Source organism: Antechinus flavipes, chromosome 2 (assembly GCF_016432865.1).
Source record: "Antechinus flavipes isolate AdamAnt ecotype Samford, QLD, Australia chromosome 2, AdamAnt_v2, whole genome shotgun sequence".
Lineage (NCBI taxonomy): Eukaryota > Metazoa > Chordata > Mammalia > Dasyuromorphia > Dasyuridae > Antechinus > Antechinus flavipes.
In genome coordinates, this window is record NC_067399.1 from 185,928,065 (window position 1) to 185,947,514 (window position 19,450).

Below are 19,450 nucleotides of genomic sequence, written 5' to 3' on the forward strand. Positions count from 1 at the left end.
TATCAATAGTAACTGTAAAAAGAATTTTGAAGCAAAATTCTCTGATAAAGCTTTATTTCTCAAATACAGAAGGAAATGGGTCAAATTTATACAAAATAAGAGTCATGCTTCAATAAGTAAATGATCAAAGATATGATCTACACCCAAAGAACTATAAATTCATGCATATTTCTTGATGTAACATTACCACATGAATGCCAAAAGAGATTTTTTAAAAAAGGAAAAGGGTCTATATGTACAAAATATTTGTAGCAGCTCTTTTCTCAGGGCAAAAAAAAAAAAAAAATGGAAATTGAGGAAATGCCCCTCAATTAGGGAAAGGCTGAACAAATTGTGAATAAATGTAATTGTCATGGAATATTATTGTTCTATGAGAAATGTTGAGCAGGATGCTCTCAGGAAAAAAAAAAAAAACTGGAAAGTTCTCCATGAATTCAAGCAAAGTAAAATGTACTGTTTACAAAGAAGCGCAATACTTTGGGATAACCAACTGTAAATATCTTTTGCTATTCTCAGCAGTACGATGATCCACGACTATTAAGAAGCACTTATGATGACAAATATTATCCATATCCAAAGAAAGAACTGATTGTATCTGAATACAGATTGAAGCCTTCTCTCTCTCTCTCTCTTTTTTTCCTCTTTCTTGAGGGTTTTTTTTAATTAGGGTGGGAGATCTATGTTTTCTTTCACAACTTGATTTTTATGGAAATGTTTTGTATAACTTTCACATGCAGTGTTTTAATTGGGGTTAAGGTAGGGATAAGGGAAAGAATCTGGAACTCAAATGTTTTATTTATTTATTTTTGAATTGCATTTTCAGTTTTTATTTTATTTATAAAAATTTTACAAAACAGGAGAAAACATTTAGCAGGTACAGTATTTTAATCTGACAGAGACAATGTCAAATGCAAAATTCTGAAAGTCAATAGAGTCTATGCATCTTCAGTCTTTTATAGTCTTTAAATAAAAGATTAGAGCACAGAGCAAAATAATCTGGAAACCTAATTTAAAGAAATAATATAAGAATAAAAAAAAACCTTGTGAACATGATCCTTTTGCTTTAATCTTGAAAGCATTCAAGGCATAAGTGTGAACTATGGTATCTAATAATTGCAAATTAGCAACATATTATGTTTCTAGGGAACAGTTACCTAAAGAAAAGTCTAAGAAAATATGGAAGCTTGACTTTTAAAAATTGATATTCAGATAGAAGTCAGTATTTTTAGTTAGTAAGCTCTCTAGAAGTTTATAGAGGAGTCTTCTATTCTACCTTTTCCTTTTTATAAAAAAATGTTATGCCTGCAAGGTATTTGAAATCCAAGGACTGGAAGAGGATACTTGTAATGGTCCAGAACTCTGGAGAAATATACTTGAGGCAAGGATTCTTACAACAAGGTATTAGCTCAATGGAATTGATAAGATAAGGTTATCTAGTTTGGCATGGTGATAATTGTTCTCTAGTTCAGTATGATTGATTTAATCTTATAACAAATAATGGTTCTCTAGTGATAGAATGATAATGAGGCTTATACTCAGAATGATGAATGGATTTAGTTGTAACAGAGTATTTAAGAAGTCAGAGTTAGACCTACAGACAGTGTCCAAGATAGACAGAGAAGACAAAGGACTGAGGCTAGAGCTCAGACTCGAAGACAAAGACCTTTGTGGTGAGTGGCCTCTCTTCCTTCACAGTATGTCTCCTTCACCTGAGGTCAGGCTAGCTTTCTGGAGGACCTTCAGACAAGCCTTGGTTTCAGTGGAGAAGTGAAGGAAGACAGGATAGCTACCACAAGGGTCTTTGTCTTCGAGTCTGTGTCTTGAGTCCGAGAGCTTGAGCTCCAGCCTCCAATCCTCTATCTTCTCTATCTCTGAGTCTGTCTTCCCTCCCAGATTTCTTAGTTCTTATATATTCTATTATAAGTACATAATCATAGGTGTCAGTCTTGTAGAATAGGTGTCAACTTGTAGAATTATACTAAGTACTAAGTACATGTAAACTAGAGAATCATCTCTAGTCCATTTTAGATAATTTGCCAAAGTTTGTTAATGAGACATTTGTAAGCTGATAGTATCTGTATTTCAATGATGATGGTGAGAATCAGATTAATATGATAGCTCCAAATATACCTTTATGTTTAGTAGTAGTAAGAACAGCATTAGGACAGGCTGGAAAAATTTTACAATGACAAAGCAAGTACAGAAATATTTATAGAAGTGTAAAGATTCATAATTAAGAATATTTACATAGTATTTGGCAGATTTAGTCTCTAAGCATGATTAGTCTTCTTTGGAACTCAAAAGATTTTTTAAAAATGTAAAAAAAAAATCGTTTTAAATGTAACTGGGGAAAATATTTAATAAATTTACATTTAATTATTTTTTAAAAGGAAATATTCCTTTAATTTTATAAACCTTGTACTTGCAATGAGAGCAGAGTAGTTGAGAACCCTGGGTAATGATAGACAATAATCTCCCCAGATATTCTATATGGGCTAGAATTAGATTATTAGAAATTATTCAAAGTGAACCTATCCCTTTTCATCTTGTGTTGTGAAAGCTTCCTATTCAAAGAACTATGGATTTTGTGATGTACCGTGAGTTCAAGGCTACACTTCTCTATATCCAACTGAACAGGATCCAGTCTTTGTAAGACTCAATCTTTCTGGGTAATGACATTAAAATTATACTTGTGTTATGCATATCTTGAATAATTTTGGACACATTAATCTGACCTCAAAGTTGGGAAGACCTAGATTCTTTTTCTGTCTCTTACATATACTGGCTTTATTCTCCAAGCATATATCTTTTAATGCCACTATGCAATTCTCCAGAGTAAGAATAAAGAGTACAAGCCAGTTGGCACAGTAGTGGGGTTTCCTCAAAGGAAGTTTCCTAAATCAAAGAAATCCTAAATCTCATTTCATTATTGCCTCATCATACAAAAAGGAATGATTAAATCTATGATCTCATTGGTATAGAGAAATCCTAGTTGAAAAAAATTTCCTCTCCCAAAGTAGTTTACTTTGTACTTTTACTTGCTTTGTAACATATAAACTCTGAAATCTGCCTAGAAAACTGAGAGATTAAGTGATTGATAGGAGCACACATTCAGTAGAGATCAGAGACAAGACTTGAACTCAGGTCTTCCTAACTCCAAAGCCAGCTTTTTATCCACTATGCTATGCTACCTCTCCCATTACATGAGAAAAATATGCATAAAAATATTTTTGCCAAGAGATTAAGTTTAACTTTATGCCTGTTTTCCTCACTTTTCAATTTCATGTATCAATAAGTTGATTGTCAATCAATAAGCAATCATCAAGAATTTGCTCTGTGCCAGATATTGCATTAGGTGTCAGAGCTACAAATACAAAAGTAAGATGATCACTGTCCTTAAGAAGCATAGATTCTACTGAATGTTCACAGGTGGTCTTAAGATAAAAAAGTCTAAATTCTAAATCCAGTTCAAAGTTTCATATGCTTGCTAGGGTAAACTTGTCACTTCTAAGCTCAGTACTTACTAACTCAAGCCTGGACACCACCTCTCAACTCCTCCCAATGGCTTCCTTTATATAGGAAAATATATAACTCAATTCATATTGTATCTATCACTCTGAATTTAACTCCAAACAACACTGCATCCCCTCCCTGGCTCCCTTTTATGAGTTGTCTACCCTTACTGAAGTACTAAAGCTTATTGAAGATAGAGACTGGTTTTTCTTTTTTCTTATTTGATCCTCAGAATTGAGAATAGTGTATGGCACTAAAGTTGGCACTTATTAAATGTTTATTAAATTTAATTGTATTTTGTTTATTAAAAGTAATTTTCCCATTTTAAGAAGCCTACATATCACTTTTCAAGGGTTAGATGAATCATTATAAATTATCTAAAAATTAATCCTCCTCTAAATAAAGGAAAATGTCATTCATTCTACACTTTTATCAAGACAAGTAGAATAAAGATGATGTCTTTTCAACAGATCAAACATAACTAGAAAAACAATCATCATTAACAGTAAAAAAAAAAATCTCTGGGAAAATATCGCTGAGGAAAAAAGTAGTGAAGATAAAAGAAATAAGAAAGAAAAGAAAAATGATACCTTGAGCAGACTTATCTCTTTCTCCAAACTCCTGTATACTCACTACACATGGGCATATTATTGTTTTTTATTTAAACTTTTAAAAGTTTCATCTTTTTATGTTAAATACAATATATGTATAAATATTTATACAGTTATCTTGATGCACAGGAAAAATCAGATTTAGAAAGAAGGTAAAAATAACCTGGGAAGAAAAACAAAAAATGTAAGCAAACAACAACAGAAAGAGTCATGGACATATAATTGTAAGAAATCTCTGAATGAAGTCATAAATTTCTTACCAGTCAGAAAAACTGGATGATGAAATAATTATATGATAGTATAATTAGTGTCATTTTCTCAGAAAATCAGTGATGTGAATTCTGATTTCATTGAACAATTACTCAAATTTAATTTAAAGTGTCTTTATGTTTTATCTTGAAAATAACTAGGCAACTTCAGTTAGTGTATAAACAGAGCCTTTTAAAATCCACAATACTAAACTATCCAAAAAAGAATTATTACTTAAATTTCCAAAGAATCCAAACTTTTAAAACTTTCCACAAAAGCATTCAAGTCATAAGTCTTCTCCCTAAGTGGAATTCCAATTAAAAATGTCTCAATCCTTGCCTCTAATACATGATAGCTGGGAGAGTTCACATTTTGCTGTGATGAGATAATGTTTTTCTTAGAAAAACAACTACTATGAAAAAATCTATCTTAGTTAAAAAGTGAATGCTTTGACTTTGTAAATAAATGAAGAGAAGAGAGATAGTGTAATGTTTGGAGTAGTAAGAAAGCATTCAGGAATCAGAGAATCTAAGACTTGCCTAAAAAAAAAAAAAAAAAAAAAAAAACCTAAACAACAATCCCCAAAAAAGCCATCTGAAAGGCGGAATGAAGTTGAACTTATGAGGGCAAAGATTTTAAACAATTACATCCAGTCTTTGGTGGGCAGTAAAACTCAAGTTTAGGAGCAAATGTAAAAAGCAAGAATAAAGGATAGAAGTGGTTTTATTTGGTAGTATTTGTTATTTTTATGGATCTAATATCTCATCAATGTCAGCACATCGATTAACTGCTCTATGGAAGATCAATGAGATATGATAAAAGGAACCAGCAAGTTTTGTTGCTGTTCAACCTAGTAACTTTTTCTTGCATAACCTAACATGGGCCTCTCCCATTCACCCACCAAAAAGATATATGTATCAAATTTATAGTAACTAAGAGTACATGCAAAGATAAATTTCAAAATGGCAAAACCACCACTTAAGATAAAAGTCTCATGAAATAGCACCAATTACTTAAATTCTTATTAAAGATTCTATTCATGTTTTCTCTATCTCCAACCCATGTTGCTGTGTGTAGCCAGTATAATATACCTCCCAGGTATATATGTTTTAAATATATATGAAGGCATATGTTTCAGCTGATATGATCCCTATTTCAAGCAACTCTACATAGAGAAAGTAGAAAGAATGGTGGTAGAGGGGATGCCATAGAAATAGAAGCAAAATAATTAAGAAAACAAACCTTAATATTGTGGTACATATCAAAAAAAAATTAAAATAAAGGCATAAAGAATGAAAATGAGTCACTGGAAGAAAATATACTATCACATGATTCCAAAAAAAAACATTGAGTTGCAATCATGTTACCAAAAAAAGGAAAAATAAAAATTCACATGTCCAAAAGAGATAATAGTGTAGATAAGTAAATAGACAGACAGAGAGAACATGTATTAAGCACTTACTAGGTGTGAGTAGTCATTGCGCTAAGTGCTGGAGATACAAATACAGAAACAAAAATAACAAGATAGTCCTTATTTTCAAGGAGCTTACATATCAATAGGAAAAGGCAAAATATAATGGGAAAGTGGAAAATGGGGGGATGATTAAAGAATAAAATACCCATCTAAGGACGAGGCTACTGAGGAGGTAGAGCAAAGGAAGAATGAAATGAGCAAAAAATGAAGAAAGCATGGGAAACAACATCAATGCTATATGCAACAAATGATGTAACAAAATTCATAAAGGGAAAGTTTATTTGTATTTATTTTGAGTATTTTTATATGTTCTCATAAGTATATGTTATCTTCACCATTAGCATATAAATTCCTTGACAGAAAAACTGTTTTACTTTTGTTTTTATATCCTCAGTGCTTAGCACTGTCTTAGAAAGAATAAGTACTTAAATGCTTTTTGATTGAAATACAGGAGACTTTAATATACCTTTTTCAAAGCTGTATAAACCAAATAGAAATAGAGATTAAAAAGTAAGGTATAGAAGTAAATAAAGACTACTGGGAAAAGTTAAATTAGAAAGATTCAAGGTAATTTAAATGGATACATTAAAGAATATAAATATGTATTGATGCTACACACACCACACCACACACATTCGCATGCGTGCGTGCATATACACACACACACACACACACACACACACATTGTATGAGGGAACAGAGAAATTATAATTAAAACTTTAAAAGACAGCAATCCCTTACAGACCAAAATGTGGGGGGAGAGGGGGAAGTGATTAATAGAGGAAAAATAATCAAATGGCAAAAGCCTAAGTGTTTATTTAACAATGACATCCTCAATAATGTGTATATCAAAAAACAAAACATAGCAATGACTAACAGCTATATTAAAGAATGATAATGAAGTAATCTCAGAATTTTGTGGATATAGTCAAGTGGTTTTCAGAAGAACATTAATCTCTGAAAACATATTAGTAAAACAGAGAAAGAGAATGCCTAAATCAATTTATAGAATTAGTGCTGTTTCAGATAAACTGAATTAACATGCTTAATTTTAAATTGTTGACATATGTAGAAAAACACTGACATGAACTAATTCAAAGGGATATAAACAGAAACAATATAATAAGATACAATGACTATAGCAATGTAGATTTCAAAAACCTTTAACCACAAATCAATCAAAAATAAATGTTAAGAAATTATTAAAAAAAAAAAAGATTAGTCTCAGAGATGAGATGTGAAAAGATACTTTCTCTCTTTTTCCTTTACAGAGGGAATGAGGGTGGGGGAACAAGTGTGTAAAACTGAATGGGTTTTTTGGTCTTCATTTTCTATTTTAAAGGATGGTGCTCAAGGAGAAAGAGGGGACATAGAACGGGAAATCTAAGTAATGTGAAGATAATGAAATTTTAAAATCTTTGTTTTCTTAGTTTCTATTATTTTTCCCTGAAACAAAAAAACATATTTTTAGATTCAGTAATTTTCTTATGAGTATGGTTATAAGGGATAGAATATTATAGTCTCTGAAGAATTAACGTTGAAGATCACCAAAATGACAATGAAGAAACTTATGATGAGTACAAATAGACTTTGCCATATTATCAACAGGACTGAGCTAGTATGGCAGAATAGATGTCATCAAAGATGACAAAGATACAAAGATTCCAGAAAAGGAATTTGTTTAATTGGGATAAGGGACAGATTGAATACTTCATAGATATCCATATGATGTCAAAAGATCTTGAGAATAACCTTCAGCACATTACATGTACTCTGCTATGACTGATTTATAGGAAGAAAAAGGTAAGAGTTACCTAGGATAAAAAACTGGTTACTTTGTCTTCTTCACTACTAAAAACAGTATCCATGTTGATGAGACCACAGATTCATCAAAACATCAAATATTCCAAGATTTAGCAAATGGGAAAAAGATTAATTCTGCATACACCATTATTAAACAAATCAACATCAATTAGCACAGATACATGGGATAATTAGCATAGTTTCCAAAAGGTCAGAATACTTGCTTAAAATCACAGAAAATCTAACTCACTAATCCACTTGGCCATTTTAACCTATATTAAAGACAATATTTTGCAAACATTGTTGCAACTCCCTCTGCATTCAATATCAGGAGGTAAAAATGTGGTTCTAAGGAGCTGAGAGTTTGAAACAAGGCAGGAGGCAGGAGGCAGGAGGCAAGAAGCAGAAAAGCATCATAAGTTTTGAAGAATAATAAGACTATCACTTACGTGGCTTAGCATTGGCGACCACAATAATGCTTTCAGTAGAATGTGTTGGAGGGTATCTGCTATTTTCTCCTTGGCCTTGACCACTGCTGTATTCTATGACCTCTACATGTCCAAGAGGAACACTCCATTTTAATAAATATCTTTGGCTAGTTGATATAGCCCCACTGCTTTCATGTGAAGTGCTGAAAGAATCACAACAGTTTTACAAGATATTATTAATTATATGTTTTATGGCATTTCCTGTCACAGAGAACATGCAAATAAGGGATGCTTAAGCTGTTAAATTATAGGGGTTCTGTCTTTCTTTGGAATAGGCCCCATGTGGTTTTGTGCTTCAAGTACATTAGAGGATAGAGGAATCTTTCCAGCTGTGAGTCAGAAAACAGAAGGAATAATAGTGAAATTACATATTTCTTCAAAGAGCATTACAGTACTCAACTTAATGTTTAATTATCTACTAAAAAGGATGAGCTGGCCCTGTGCTGACCATCATACTGAGGAATGTCAAGTACACTAGAGAATTATAGGGTAAAAAATTTCTATTTGTTCAGAAAATTATCTGATCTTTTTTCCATTTATCTTAGTCACAGTATAAAACAAAAGTTCTATCACTGTCATGATAGAACTTCCATGATCATAAGAAATCTAAGTGACCAATGAGTAAGCTGTCTAAATTATACCGATGAGAAAACCGAAGCTCCCCCAAATTAAGCAAATTATCTCAGAATACCCGGGTTTAAAAAATAGCAGAATTGATATTCAAAGCCATGTTATCTGGCTCTTTTTCATTCTAAAATAATGTTGCTAATACATATTTAATAGCTTTCATTATTAGCTATGTATTTAAGTTATTAACATTCTATCTACATTAATTAATATTATTAATCACTAGTGTTAATAATGTGGCTAGTATATGTTTAATAGGTTAATAGGGGATATACTTAATAAATGTTTACTAATTTGAACTAGTTCCTACAGATATATATGAAGTAGAAGGAAAGTACTCTGAAAGGGAAGACATTAAAGTTGGAGGTGAGGGAGAGATCAGAAAAGCATTATTGAAAAAGGTAGACTTTGATCCGAGTCTTGATTAGAAGCCAGGGAAGCTAGGAGGCACAGTATCCCAGGAAGATCAGTAAGAAGGTAAGAATATAATGGATAGAGCATCATGTTCTAGAACTTGAAAATAGGCCAGATTAGCTCACACATTAAAGTTGAGAATAAAATAGAAGATGGCTGGAAATACATTTGCCATAAAGAAGCAAATTATGAAGAGATTTAAATGACAGAACACTACAAATGGATACTGTTCAATGCTAAAGGTAACAGGGGACACTGGAGCTCATCGAGTAGGAGGCTGGGATATCTTAGAACTTGGTCAGATACTGAACATGACAAGGCCAATTGCAACATATAGGACTATTATCAGTCATCTTGATTTTTTCATGCCATCAGACTTCAGTGACAGAAAGAGAGAATAAGGCTGCATTTGATTTTTTTTTCCAACTTTTTTTTATTTTTGGAGGCAATCAGGGTTAAGTGACTTGTATAGAGTCACATTACTATGAAGGCTCTGAGGTCTAATTTAAACTCAGATCCTTTGTTTTTGAAGAGAACCAAAATGATATCACTACATTAGAGTTATATGAGCTCAGAAGGCTCTACCAAAGGTCAGGCACAAATAGTTCATATGAACATTGGAGTAGAGATGAGATGTTTCTAAATTTATTCATCTCATGTTTCTTTTGAGCTACTGAAACAAATACATGTAAAAGAAAAAAGTTCTATCCCACAGGGAGCTTACATTATAATAGAGAAAGATTATATACAAAAGGAAATTTAAAAGCTAGGGGTGGGAAGAGATGGAATGAGATAGTATATCCTACATTTATATAATTTCATGAAGCATTTTTATTTACATCTTCTCTTTTGATCCTCAAGGCAAACCTGCTGTGATAGGAGGTGGAATTATTTCTGTGGTATGTATGAGAAAACTATTGCACTTGTTTATCCTTCATTTTCAAAGAATACCAATGACATCACAGGATGATATCTTGATTTGTGAATGAAATGGATTTTTTAGTGAGGCAGAATTGCACTAAATCATCATCTTTACTCTCTATGTGCCTGAAGTCTAGCAGCTCAGGACAAAACTCGAGATGCCTAATGATGATCCTATATGCAGTGGATGACCTTGTCATCTTCAATATCTTACCAAGCTCTAAGCACTCCACAGAGACTACTTCATATTCTACTTAGCCCATTCTGCCATAGCAGTCTTCATATGCTTGGTGTGGTCATCCTCCTAACTCATCAACAACAGGTTTGAGATATGGTTTAGCCTATCTCCTGGGATGGTTTACCAGGGTGTAGCCCCAACACATGCTAAAGTTTCTTGGAGCCACAGATGAGAGTTGGATAAAGATAGAAACCAATAGTGGATGAGGAGTAGCCCTGAAAAGGATGTAGAAGATCTCACACCAGGGGTGCTATTCTTCCCTGAACACTTCTTAAATCCCACATAAATTGAGGATCACAGAACAGAAATGATATTTACCAGATCACACAACATGAAAGCAATAAAACCAAGACCAAACTCAATGTCTTTTAATTTATACTTATCATAATATAAATTCCGTGAGGGCAGGAGCTCTTTCATTTTTCTCTTTGCCTCACCAGCAACTAGTAGCATGGTACCATGGTAGGCATTTTAAAAATACTTAATGAATGACTGATAGTTCAATGTATATGAGAGTGATGAGTTGCGAGAACTGAGGGTAAGAGATCCCCTCTGGTCAATGTCACAGGTTCCATGTGAAAGAATTCGCAAACCTGAAGTCTGTGTGGCAAAAGGGGATTTATTTTCACTAAGAAGAAAGCTTTCTTAGCAGGTAAAACTCCTGATTAGGAACTTGACAAAGAAAGGTTAACACTGAGAAGAAAATATCTTCATCAATGGGCTAAGTCCAAAAGGGCAAATAGCTCCTGATTAGGAATTAGCAAAGGTGGGTTAAGAAAACAGCTTTTTTAGTGGGCAAAATCCTGTTAGACTTCTGCAAAGATAGGCTGACAAACTCTTGGTTATAATGGTATATATCTTGACCAGGAGTTTGGGAACAGTTTGAGCCACTCAATAGAGGATGTTGACTATGCCCCAGGCATATTTCCAATTGAATTTCCAATTGAATGGGAGTTATCTGGGAAAGATGTACCCCTCCCAGCGTTTGAGACTCAGAAATTCCCCTCCTCAAAGGGGGATGCAGTTTACATCAGGGGCCCCCCAAAAGGTTAAAAGGGACACAATTTAGATTAATAGTACACTAAGCTGTCTTTCATATCATGTTCTGGGACTTTCCAGCATCCAAATTTATGCTTTCCAAAAAAAAATCAATTTTTAAGTGATTATTAAAGCAAATTCTTTATCTGGAATATATTATGCCTTCAGTTTTTCACTCTTATTAGAAGGACTTTTGTTTCTCTAGTTTATTTAACATATTTATAGAAGTAAAAGAAAGTATGACATAGTGTATAGATATGATCTCAGAGATAAGAAGAACTGGGTTCTAGGTAAATGTCTGATACATAAGAGCTATAGGATACTGTGCTAATTAAGTAACTGTTCCAAGTTCCAGAATAACTTTGTAAAGCCCTCAGTTGCAGACCGTTTGCTAACTTGAATTGGTAGAGGAAGTTTCCTACACTAATAAAATTTTTTAAAAATCATAGAATCATAGAACAATACAATTTTAGAACTGAAAGCGACCTTGAAGACCAGTCATTCCAATTATCCCATCTGTATTAGGAGGTTATATAGAGATTCAGAAGATCCAAGTGATTTGTCCAAAATCACACGAGTGGCAGAATGGACTAGAATCATCTAAATCTAATACTTTTCCCACTTTCTGCATGGACACTGTCTCCTACCCCTAATTCTAGAGGTAAGATCAGAAACAGAAAAATCCAATTTCATGCTTTAATATAAAGCTTTCAAAATAGATTTATTTAAAAAAAAACTTGTTAGGATTATATAGTGCTTTCTATAGAAAACAGTATTTTTGCTTTCACCTATTATTTGGAAATTTTTCAGAATTTCCCACTTATTTTTAGGAAAAGTCAATGTAGAAAGTTATTTTACAAAAAAAGATAAAATGTAGAATTAATGAGAATTGTTGATTGACTTTCCTAAAAAAAAAAACTGTATCTGGAGTCAGAGTGAGGCTGCACAACAACAATGTGGGTACACTTGAGCTTTTAGTCTTCTCTTTTTTCCTGAAATTAAACTGACCATAAACATGAATAATTAGAAAGGCAACACTTGGCTCCAAATGTTATTTTGAATAACAATTGTCTGAATGTTCCGTCCAACAAATACTACCCATGGTTCTAGGACAAGAACTCCCAGGAATATTTGTATTTCAGGATTGAATGTGTATTTTTCTTCTTTTATTATGATCAAATATTTTCTTATTCTTTCAATTCCTTTCAAATGCTTATTCTATTATTATTATTATCAGCAGCAGCAGCAGGTTTATAAAGTCTCTTTTCCATAATACTTATTGAAAATGTTCTCTCAAGGGTTAACACATAATCCCTTAACTTCTAAATCTATTGATCTTTTCTCAATCCTTATACTTGACTTTTCTAAGCCTTTTTGAACTATTAATTTCTCACTGATCCTGCAGTCTCTCTCCACCAGCACCCCTTTCCCCCACCTCCTTCTTGGCATTCCAGAGCTTGTTCTTTTGACTTTCTCTCTACTAATTTAACCATTCTACAATCAATTTTGTTGAATTATTATCTCCTAGTCCCTAATCTTGGGTTCTATCCTCGAACCACTTCTACTGCTAATCTCTTCCTTGGTGACTTCATTCACTATCATTCAGTCAATTACCCAGATGGACGTTTAATTTAATATCCTAATCTCTTTTCTGACCTCCAGTCCTACATCATGAATTACATCAATATCTCTACCTGAGAATCTCATCAAATTCAGAAAATCCAAAGTGAATGTGATCATCTTTCCTCTCAAAATCAACCTTTCTCTAAATATCTCTATTTCTGCTGAATATTCTACCATTCTTCCATTTATCACCCAACTTCATAAATTTAGAATCATCCTAAATTCTGGGTTCAAATCCTGGTTCTGCAATTTACTACCTTTCGTGTACTTCTTCTGTAAAAAGGGATTTGGGCTCTAGAGGTCCTATGAGCACTAAAATGCAATCATTCTTCATAAAACTAAAATTGAACATATTTTATAATAAGAGGGAAAAATTGGAAAGAATTTCTTGATAAAATTTTACAATTTCAAATCGGGCTTTTTTCTTTAAAAAAAAAAGGCTATTCATCTAAAAACTGGTTTTCTAAAACAACTTTATTTTAGTATTGAGAAAAGCAGAGTAGCATAATAGAAGAAAAAGTACCAAATATAGAGTTAGGGGATGCCATTTACTATCTATGATTTGGGCAAATCTAAATCTCTAGGAATTTTAGTTTCTTCATCTGTAAAATGAAAATTAAATTTAGATGACCTCCAGTGATCCATTCTACCTCTAAAATCTTAAGTAAACTTCTAAAGTCCTTATAGGACGTAGCTAATAGATTCAGGTATATCCCCAACAGAAGAAAGTGGTTAATAATCATATTTTCCCTATATGAAGAGATCTTCAGAATTCAAAAAAATTATCATATAATGTTATTATATGTAACATCCTACATATGTAGGACATGTATTAAATACAATATGCAATGCATGTTACACATATACATATGTAGGTTCATATGTATATATGAGCCTAGCTATACTCATAGATCAATGTATTATCAAGAACAAATTTAAAAGAAGTATTACAAGTAAATGGCTACATGCATGTGCACATATACACATACTACGTATGTGTAACCATATATGTGTGTACAACATGTGTATGTATATTGTATAATACATGTGTGTACAGATGCCATACATGCATATGTGTATGCATGTACACATATATATGAACAAAGAGAAGAAAAAAAAATCTATAAACACGGTGGCAGTTACCTGATAATTTGCCCTCGTCTAAATATTCCATGCATGCCTATGCCTCATGGGATCATCTGAGCCAGGATCAGTATTGGGAACTCAGTTGGGGATCAAGTCGCTTTGCACTTTTGTCTTCCTGCCTTGTCCTCTCCTGGCCACTGGCCATTGTCCACTGTCTGGGATACAGTGGTCATGCCTTTCCCATTCCTTGTGTTTAGATTTGGGGATATCTTTAAAGCAATATTCAGGTTTTTTTCCCTATCTCTCTTCACCTCATACTCCCATACCCATAGTGAATTAGGATCTAGTTAGGAAATAAGAGTTGGGTAGTAACTGATTTTTTTTTTTAAATAATCATGATCTCACTCAGATATAACCTGAGTGCTGAATGAAATTTTCCTAGACAACTGTGTATCTTCAGATGAAGTGATCATCTTCGAGTGTTGAACTTTGATCAAACTTCTTTTTTGTATTTTTTTTTTTGCCCCAGTTTGTCTATTGGTCCTTTCCTTCACTGGATATTAAGCTCCTTGAGAACAAAGACTATGTTCTATCTATCTTTGTGTCCCTGGTGTCAAGAATAATGTCATACCCATAGCAAGTACTTGACAAAACTATAATGAACTAAAACGAACATGTCTATATATTAATAGTTGAGAAGTCTGTGTAAAATCAGTAAATAAAAATATAGCAAGAATGAGACTAGTGAAATAAGTGAAGAAGATACTTGACAATTATCCAAAAAAATTTTGGATAAAAAAGATAAAATGGAATATAATAGTTATAGTGACTCTATTAGGTTCAATTTTACTATACATGCTAGATTGTGTAGCTATTTCTAAAGCTCATAAAATCACCCAATTGTCGAAGTTAGAATAAAATAAATATCATATTTACTATGATGCATAAAACAAAAGACATTTTCATGAAGAAGTTAAAAAAATAAAAAGATCTCATCCATTTTTTTGTTTATCTACCTTCAACATGTAATATTAACATATCCAATGTAATTATACAAGAGTAACATATGTATATAGAGTTTATTGAGTGGAGCAAGCAGCTGGAGTGACAGAAGTTGGGCAATGACCAAGAAGAACAACTGAAATGGGATTTACAAGGGTTATAAAAAGAACAAAATCCAATTTCTCAACTCTGAAGTACTCCATGTGCACATTTCAAAAATGGTAATCACATAGTGGGTGTTAAACATTAAAAGACCCTAAAAGTGTTAATGCATTGTTCAAGCTATCTACTTTCTTACTAGGAATAATTTAGACTGAATCCACAAAAGAGTAATTAATATATGTCATAATAATGTTTAATCATTTAAAAATATTTTAAGTTTCTACAGTGTTTATGACATTTTGTTTGGTACTAGAGAGGATAAAATATCTAGATGAGATGTGCCTGGCTTTAAACATGTTATAATCTACTTACATGAGTAACTAAAACATAATGGTTCATAACAAATACAAATTATGGTCATAAGGAATAAAGGGCCTTAAAGATAATTTACTTAAACCCAATTCAGAGATGGGCAAATCAAGAGTCAAAGAGGAAAAAATGGATTGTTCCAAGTTATATTAAAACTAAGAAGTAGATCCCAGACCCTCTGGTTTCAAATTCATTATTCTTTTTCATTAGAGAGATATAAAAATACCCAAAACAAAAACAAAATCCATCATGAGTCCAATAGGAACTTGGAAACTTGACGAGAGATCCAGGGAAGGCTGATGAAAATGTTGTGGCCTTTAATACAGTTTTGCATAATAGGTTAGAAAGGAAACATACATGTCAGGGGAGGTCATTCCAAGATTGAGATGAGTAAGAGGAAAGCTACAGATGTAAGAAGGTATGTTACCTTGTTCAGAGGACAAAAATAAATTAATTTAGTTTGGAGTGGAGAGTATAAAGGGGGAAAGTATAATATAAGTTGAATAGAACATAATGTTTTGCCCAAAATCCAAAGAATATCAGAGGCAGAAAGGAATGAAAAGAATATGGGAATGACGTCAGAAAAGCAGGATTGTTGTCCTGGCTGTTTCATTTACTAGCTTTGACAATGGAGACATAACTTTCTCTCTCTGAGCCTCAATTTCCCCATTTGTAAAATGAAAGGGTTAAATTGGGTGATCTCTAAACATCCCCCTCCAAATCTAACATTTTGTATCTAAAATGAGAGAATTATCAAAATTGTCCAATTAAGCAAAAAGAAAAGGCTGATTTGGTGAATAGTCCTGAGAGTGAAGGAGTCCTAAATTTACATCTTGTTTTTGCTACATACGGGTTAGGTTACCTTCAGCAAGTAACTTAATCTCTCAATGTTCTAAGCAAGTTATAGAGAAAGAAGGGGCTGACCTAACTTAGTAAAGGAAGTTAGCTCGACCTCTTATCTATGGAACCCAATTTCTATCCTAATTATGCAAAAAGTATGTTACAGAATAATTTCAAATAACCAATATGATCAATCAAGCCTGTACTTACCGGGCACTAACAGTAGCACACATCAACACATCATTCAACATGAAGAGTCGACGTTCTTTGGTTTTGACAATCTCTCCTCTGTCATTGTAAACAGTTTCTACCATGTCATCAGAACGAATGAGGTATCTATTGCCACTGCTGAGAAGCTAAATTTCCAGAATATCAAAAATGTCATAATAATAATAATAATTCATTACAATTAACTTAATGGCAAAAACACATGCAAACATTACAGCAGACATTATTGTTTCATGTTGTTGTTAATGTTGTATATCCTTCTCAAAGGATTTAAAGACTGACATAGTTGCTCACAAATTTATGCCCCATGGATTTATTTGCAATTGGGTAATTTTATTATTATGATGATCATTAATTTTAATATTATATTATTAATTATACATCATAATCATATAATTAATAATAAAATATTAAAATAAATTGTTCATTACCAAAACAGGCATTTTCATAGCCATGCATATGAATTTTCCTTTAAAAAGCAAATTTCCAAAGTGACAGAAATTTGAGAACAGAAATAATTCATTTATTTTTACTTACCAACACTTTATTTAATTAACCAAGTAAATATTTCATTCATTAAAAGCCCCCATTTACACTATTAGTTTATATTACATATTCCTTTCTAAATTTTTTTAATTGTTGTGAAAGATTTATGATTTTGCCTATGCTGAAGCAAGTCATTCACGTTAGTGAAATGACCTAGAAATTGTCTATGTAATCTACAAAGTATAAGAACTTTCCTTCTTCATCTTTTACATTAAAACTTTAAACATAAATACAATAGATTCACAGGAATATAGTTTGAGAGTTAAAAGAGGCTATGATTTTACAGATGAGGAAACAATCTCAGAGAAGTTAAGTGACTTTTCTATTACAAAATTCCTATAGAAGTGTCAGGATACAGATCTATACCTAGATTTCCTGACTGTAAAACCAGTTTCATGCTCCAGTATATATTTTTTCTTTCCCAAATCACTTTGATATATAAACCCCTTCTTCTATTTGTCTAACGATAAGCATGTAGTATAAAATATTAAGGTATTTGGATGTTAAATATGAGTTGATCACAAGATTCTGAAGTTTAAGGGTTTTTTTTTTTTTGATTTGGGAAAGGAAAGTGTTAAGGAATATTAGCAAACTGAAGTTTACTTAGATTTCTGGTGGACTATGAGCTTTTCACACCCACAATAGCATTTTTTTGGAGAAATAGACATACTGATTTCCTATATGACCACAGGTAAGTCATAATGTCCCTGAGCCTCAGATTTCTCATTTGTAAAGGCTTTTAGTCCTAAATCTATGATCCTATGTTGTCCAGTCAAAATTAGCATAGTAAAAATGCTCATTTAAAAATAACTAGATTATAGGATTTGGAGTATGAAGAGACCTAAGAGATCATCTACCCACCTTCTCTCATCTTACAGAGTAATAATCAAGATCAGGGGTTATATGATTTGAGTAAGATCACGCAATGATCTGAACCTAAGTCCTTTCATTGTCTAGACATGGCAATGGAAATAAGAAGACTGTCACAAAGAAAAACAGTAGCTATGTTATGCCATGAGATATTCTTAGTTCATTGTCTTCCTTATGGTATTCACTCTAGTGTTGTAAACAAAAAAATTCTCCTGTATTTGACACTTATAAAAAAGTTTTTAAATGACAAGTACATATGAACTATTTAAAAATTTTTATTACTATTTTTTCTTTATGTGGATATTGAAAAATATTATGATATGTATGCATCTATTGTATTTAACTTATACTTCAACATATTTAACATGTATTGGTCAACCTGCCATCTGTGGGGAAGAGGTGGAGGGAAGGAGGGGAAAAGTTGGAACAAAAGGTTTTGCAATTGTCAATGCTGAAAAAATACCCATGCATATATCTTGTAAATAAAAAGCTATAATACAAAAAAGAAAAATATTATGATAAAATCAATAGAAAATTAGAGAATGATGGTGATCTGTAAAGAGCAAAAGGATCTCAATCTGTCATGACATAATATAAAATTTGTGAGTGAGGGGAGTTAAGAAAGTAAAAAGAACTACAGGCCAAGAAAGAATTCATACATCTAGGACAAAGATAGAATGCCTCTTTTAAAAAAAAATTATCATTTTCAATAATTCAAAACAAAGAAACTATGAAAATTGCCAGGTATGTACTGATCAAATAGGTCCTTCAGGAAGTTAGGCAAGCATTCAAGAAATTTGGTTTACTTTGAAGTAATTTTTTTTTCTTTAAAAGATAAAAGTCCCTAAATCTAAGAACTGCTTCCAAAAAAAGGAAAGTAAATCACTCTTCCAGAATTTGGTAACTATGATAAAGGTCAGTTTAAAAAATTAGCAAGTCCTTTGAGCTGTTATTTCAGACTGTATTTTGAAAGAGAAAAGAATATGGGGACTTTTAAAATCTTAGTGTAAACTTTCTAAGAAAGTTATAGTACATAGATACATAAAGAGAAAGCAAAAATGTTAGGATATAGTTTTAAAAAAAATTTGTTCAACCTTGTTCAGGTATCTTTCATTTATAGCTTTTGCTATTTGCTTGATTTCACATCGCTGATCTGCATCTCTTTTCCTTTCATTGAGCTTCTCTGCTAATGTTTCAAGCTCTGTAAGTGCCATCTGCAGGGGTAGCCTATCAGGATGTCCTTTTGTGGTGTTCTTCAACATGTCCTTTAGGGAAAAAAAAAAAGCGAGAGAGAAAAGTATGATGACTTGACAAAGAAAGAGAAGTAGGCTGCTATCCTTCAGAAACTTCTCATCCCCCACAACTGCGTTATTCACGACTCCTGGGAAAGAAGGAAATGACATTAATT

The 19,450-nt window shown here is 32.5% G+C and overlaps 1 protein-coding gene across 4 annotated transcripts in view; it reads right to left on the bottom strand.

Annotated features, from left to right (window-relative positions):
• The window catches only part of ARHGEF10 (Rho guanine nucleotide exchange factor 10), a 221,909-nt gene that overhangs the window by 76,337 nt on the left and 126,122 nt on the right, over positions 1-19,450 (bottom strand). For all 4 annotated transcript variants that reach the window (XM_051976003.1, XM_051976002.1, XM_051976004.1 and 1 more), the window contains 3 exons: positions 19,137-19,307; positions 16,609-16,754; positions 8,100-8,281 (listed from right to left, as the gene is read on the bottom strand). In XM_051976003.1, coding sequence (XP_051831963.1) covers positions 8,100-8,281; positions 16,609-16,754; positions 19,137-19,307 — 499 coding nt within the window. The remainder of the gene's footprint in view (positions 1-8,099; positions 8,282-16,608; positions 16,755-19,136; positions 19,308-19,450) is intronic.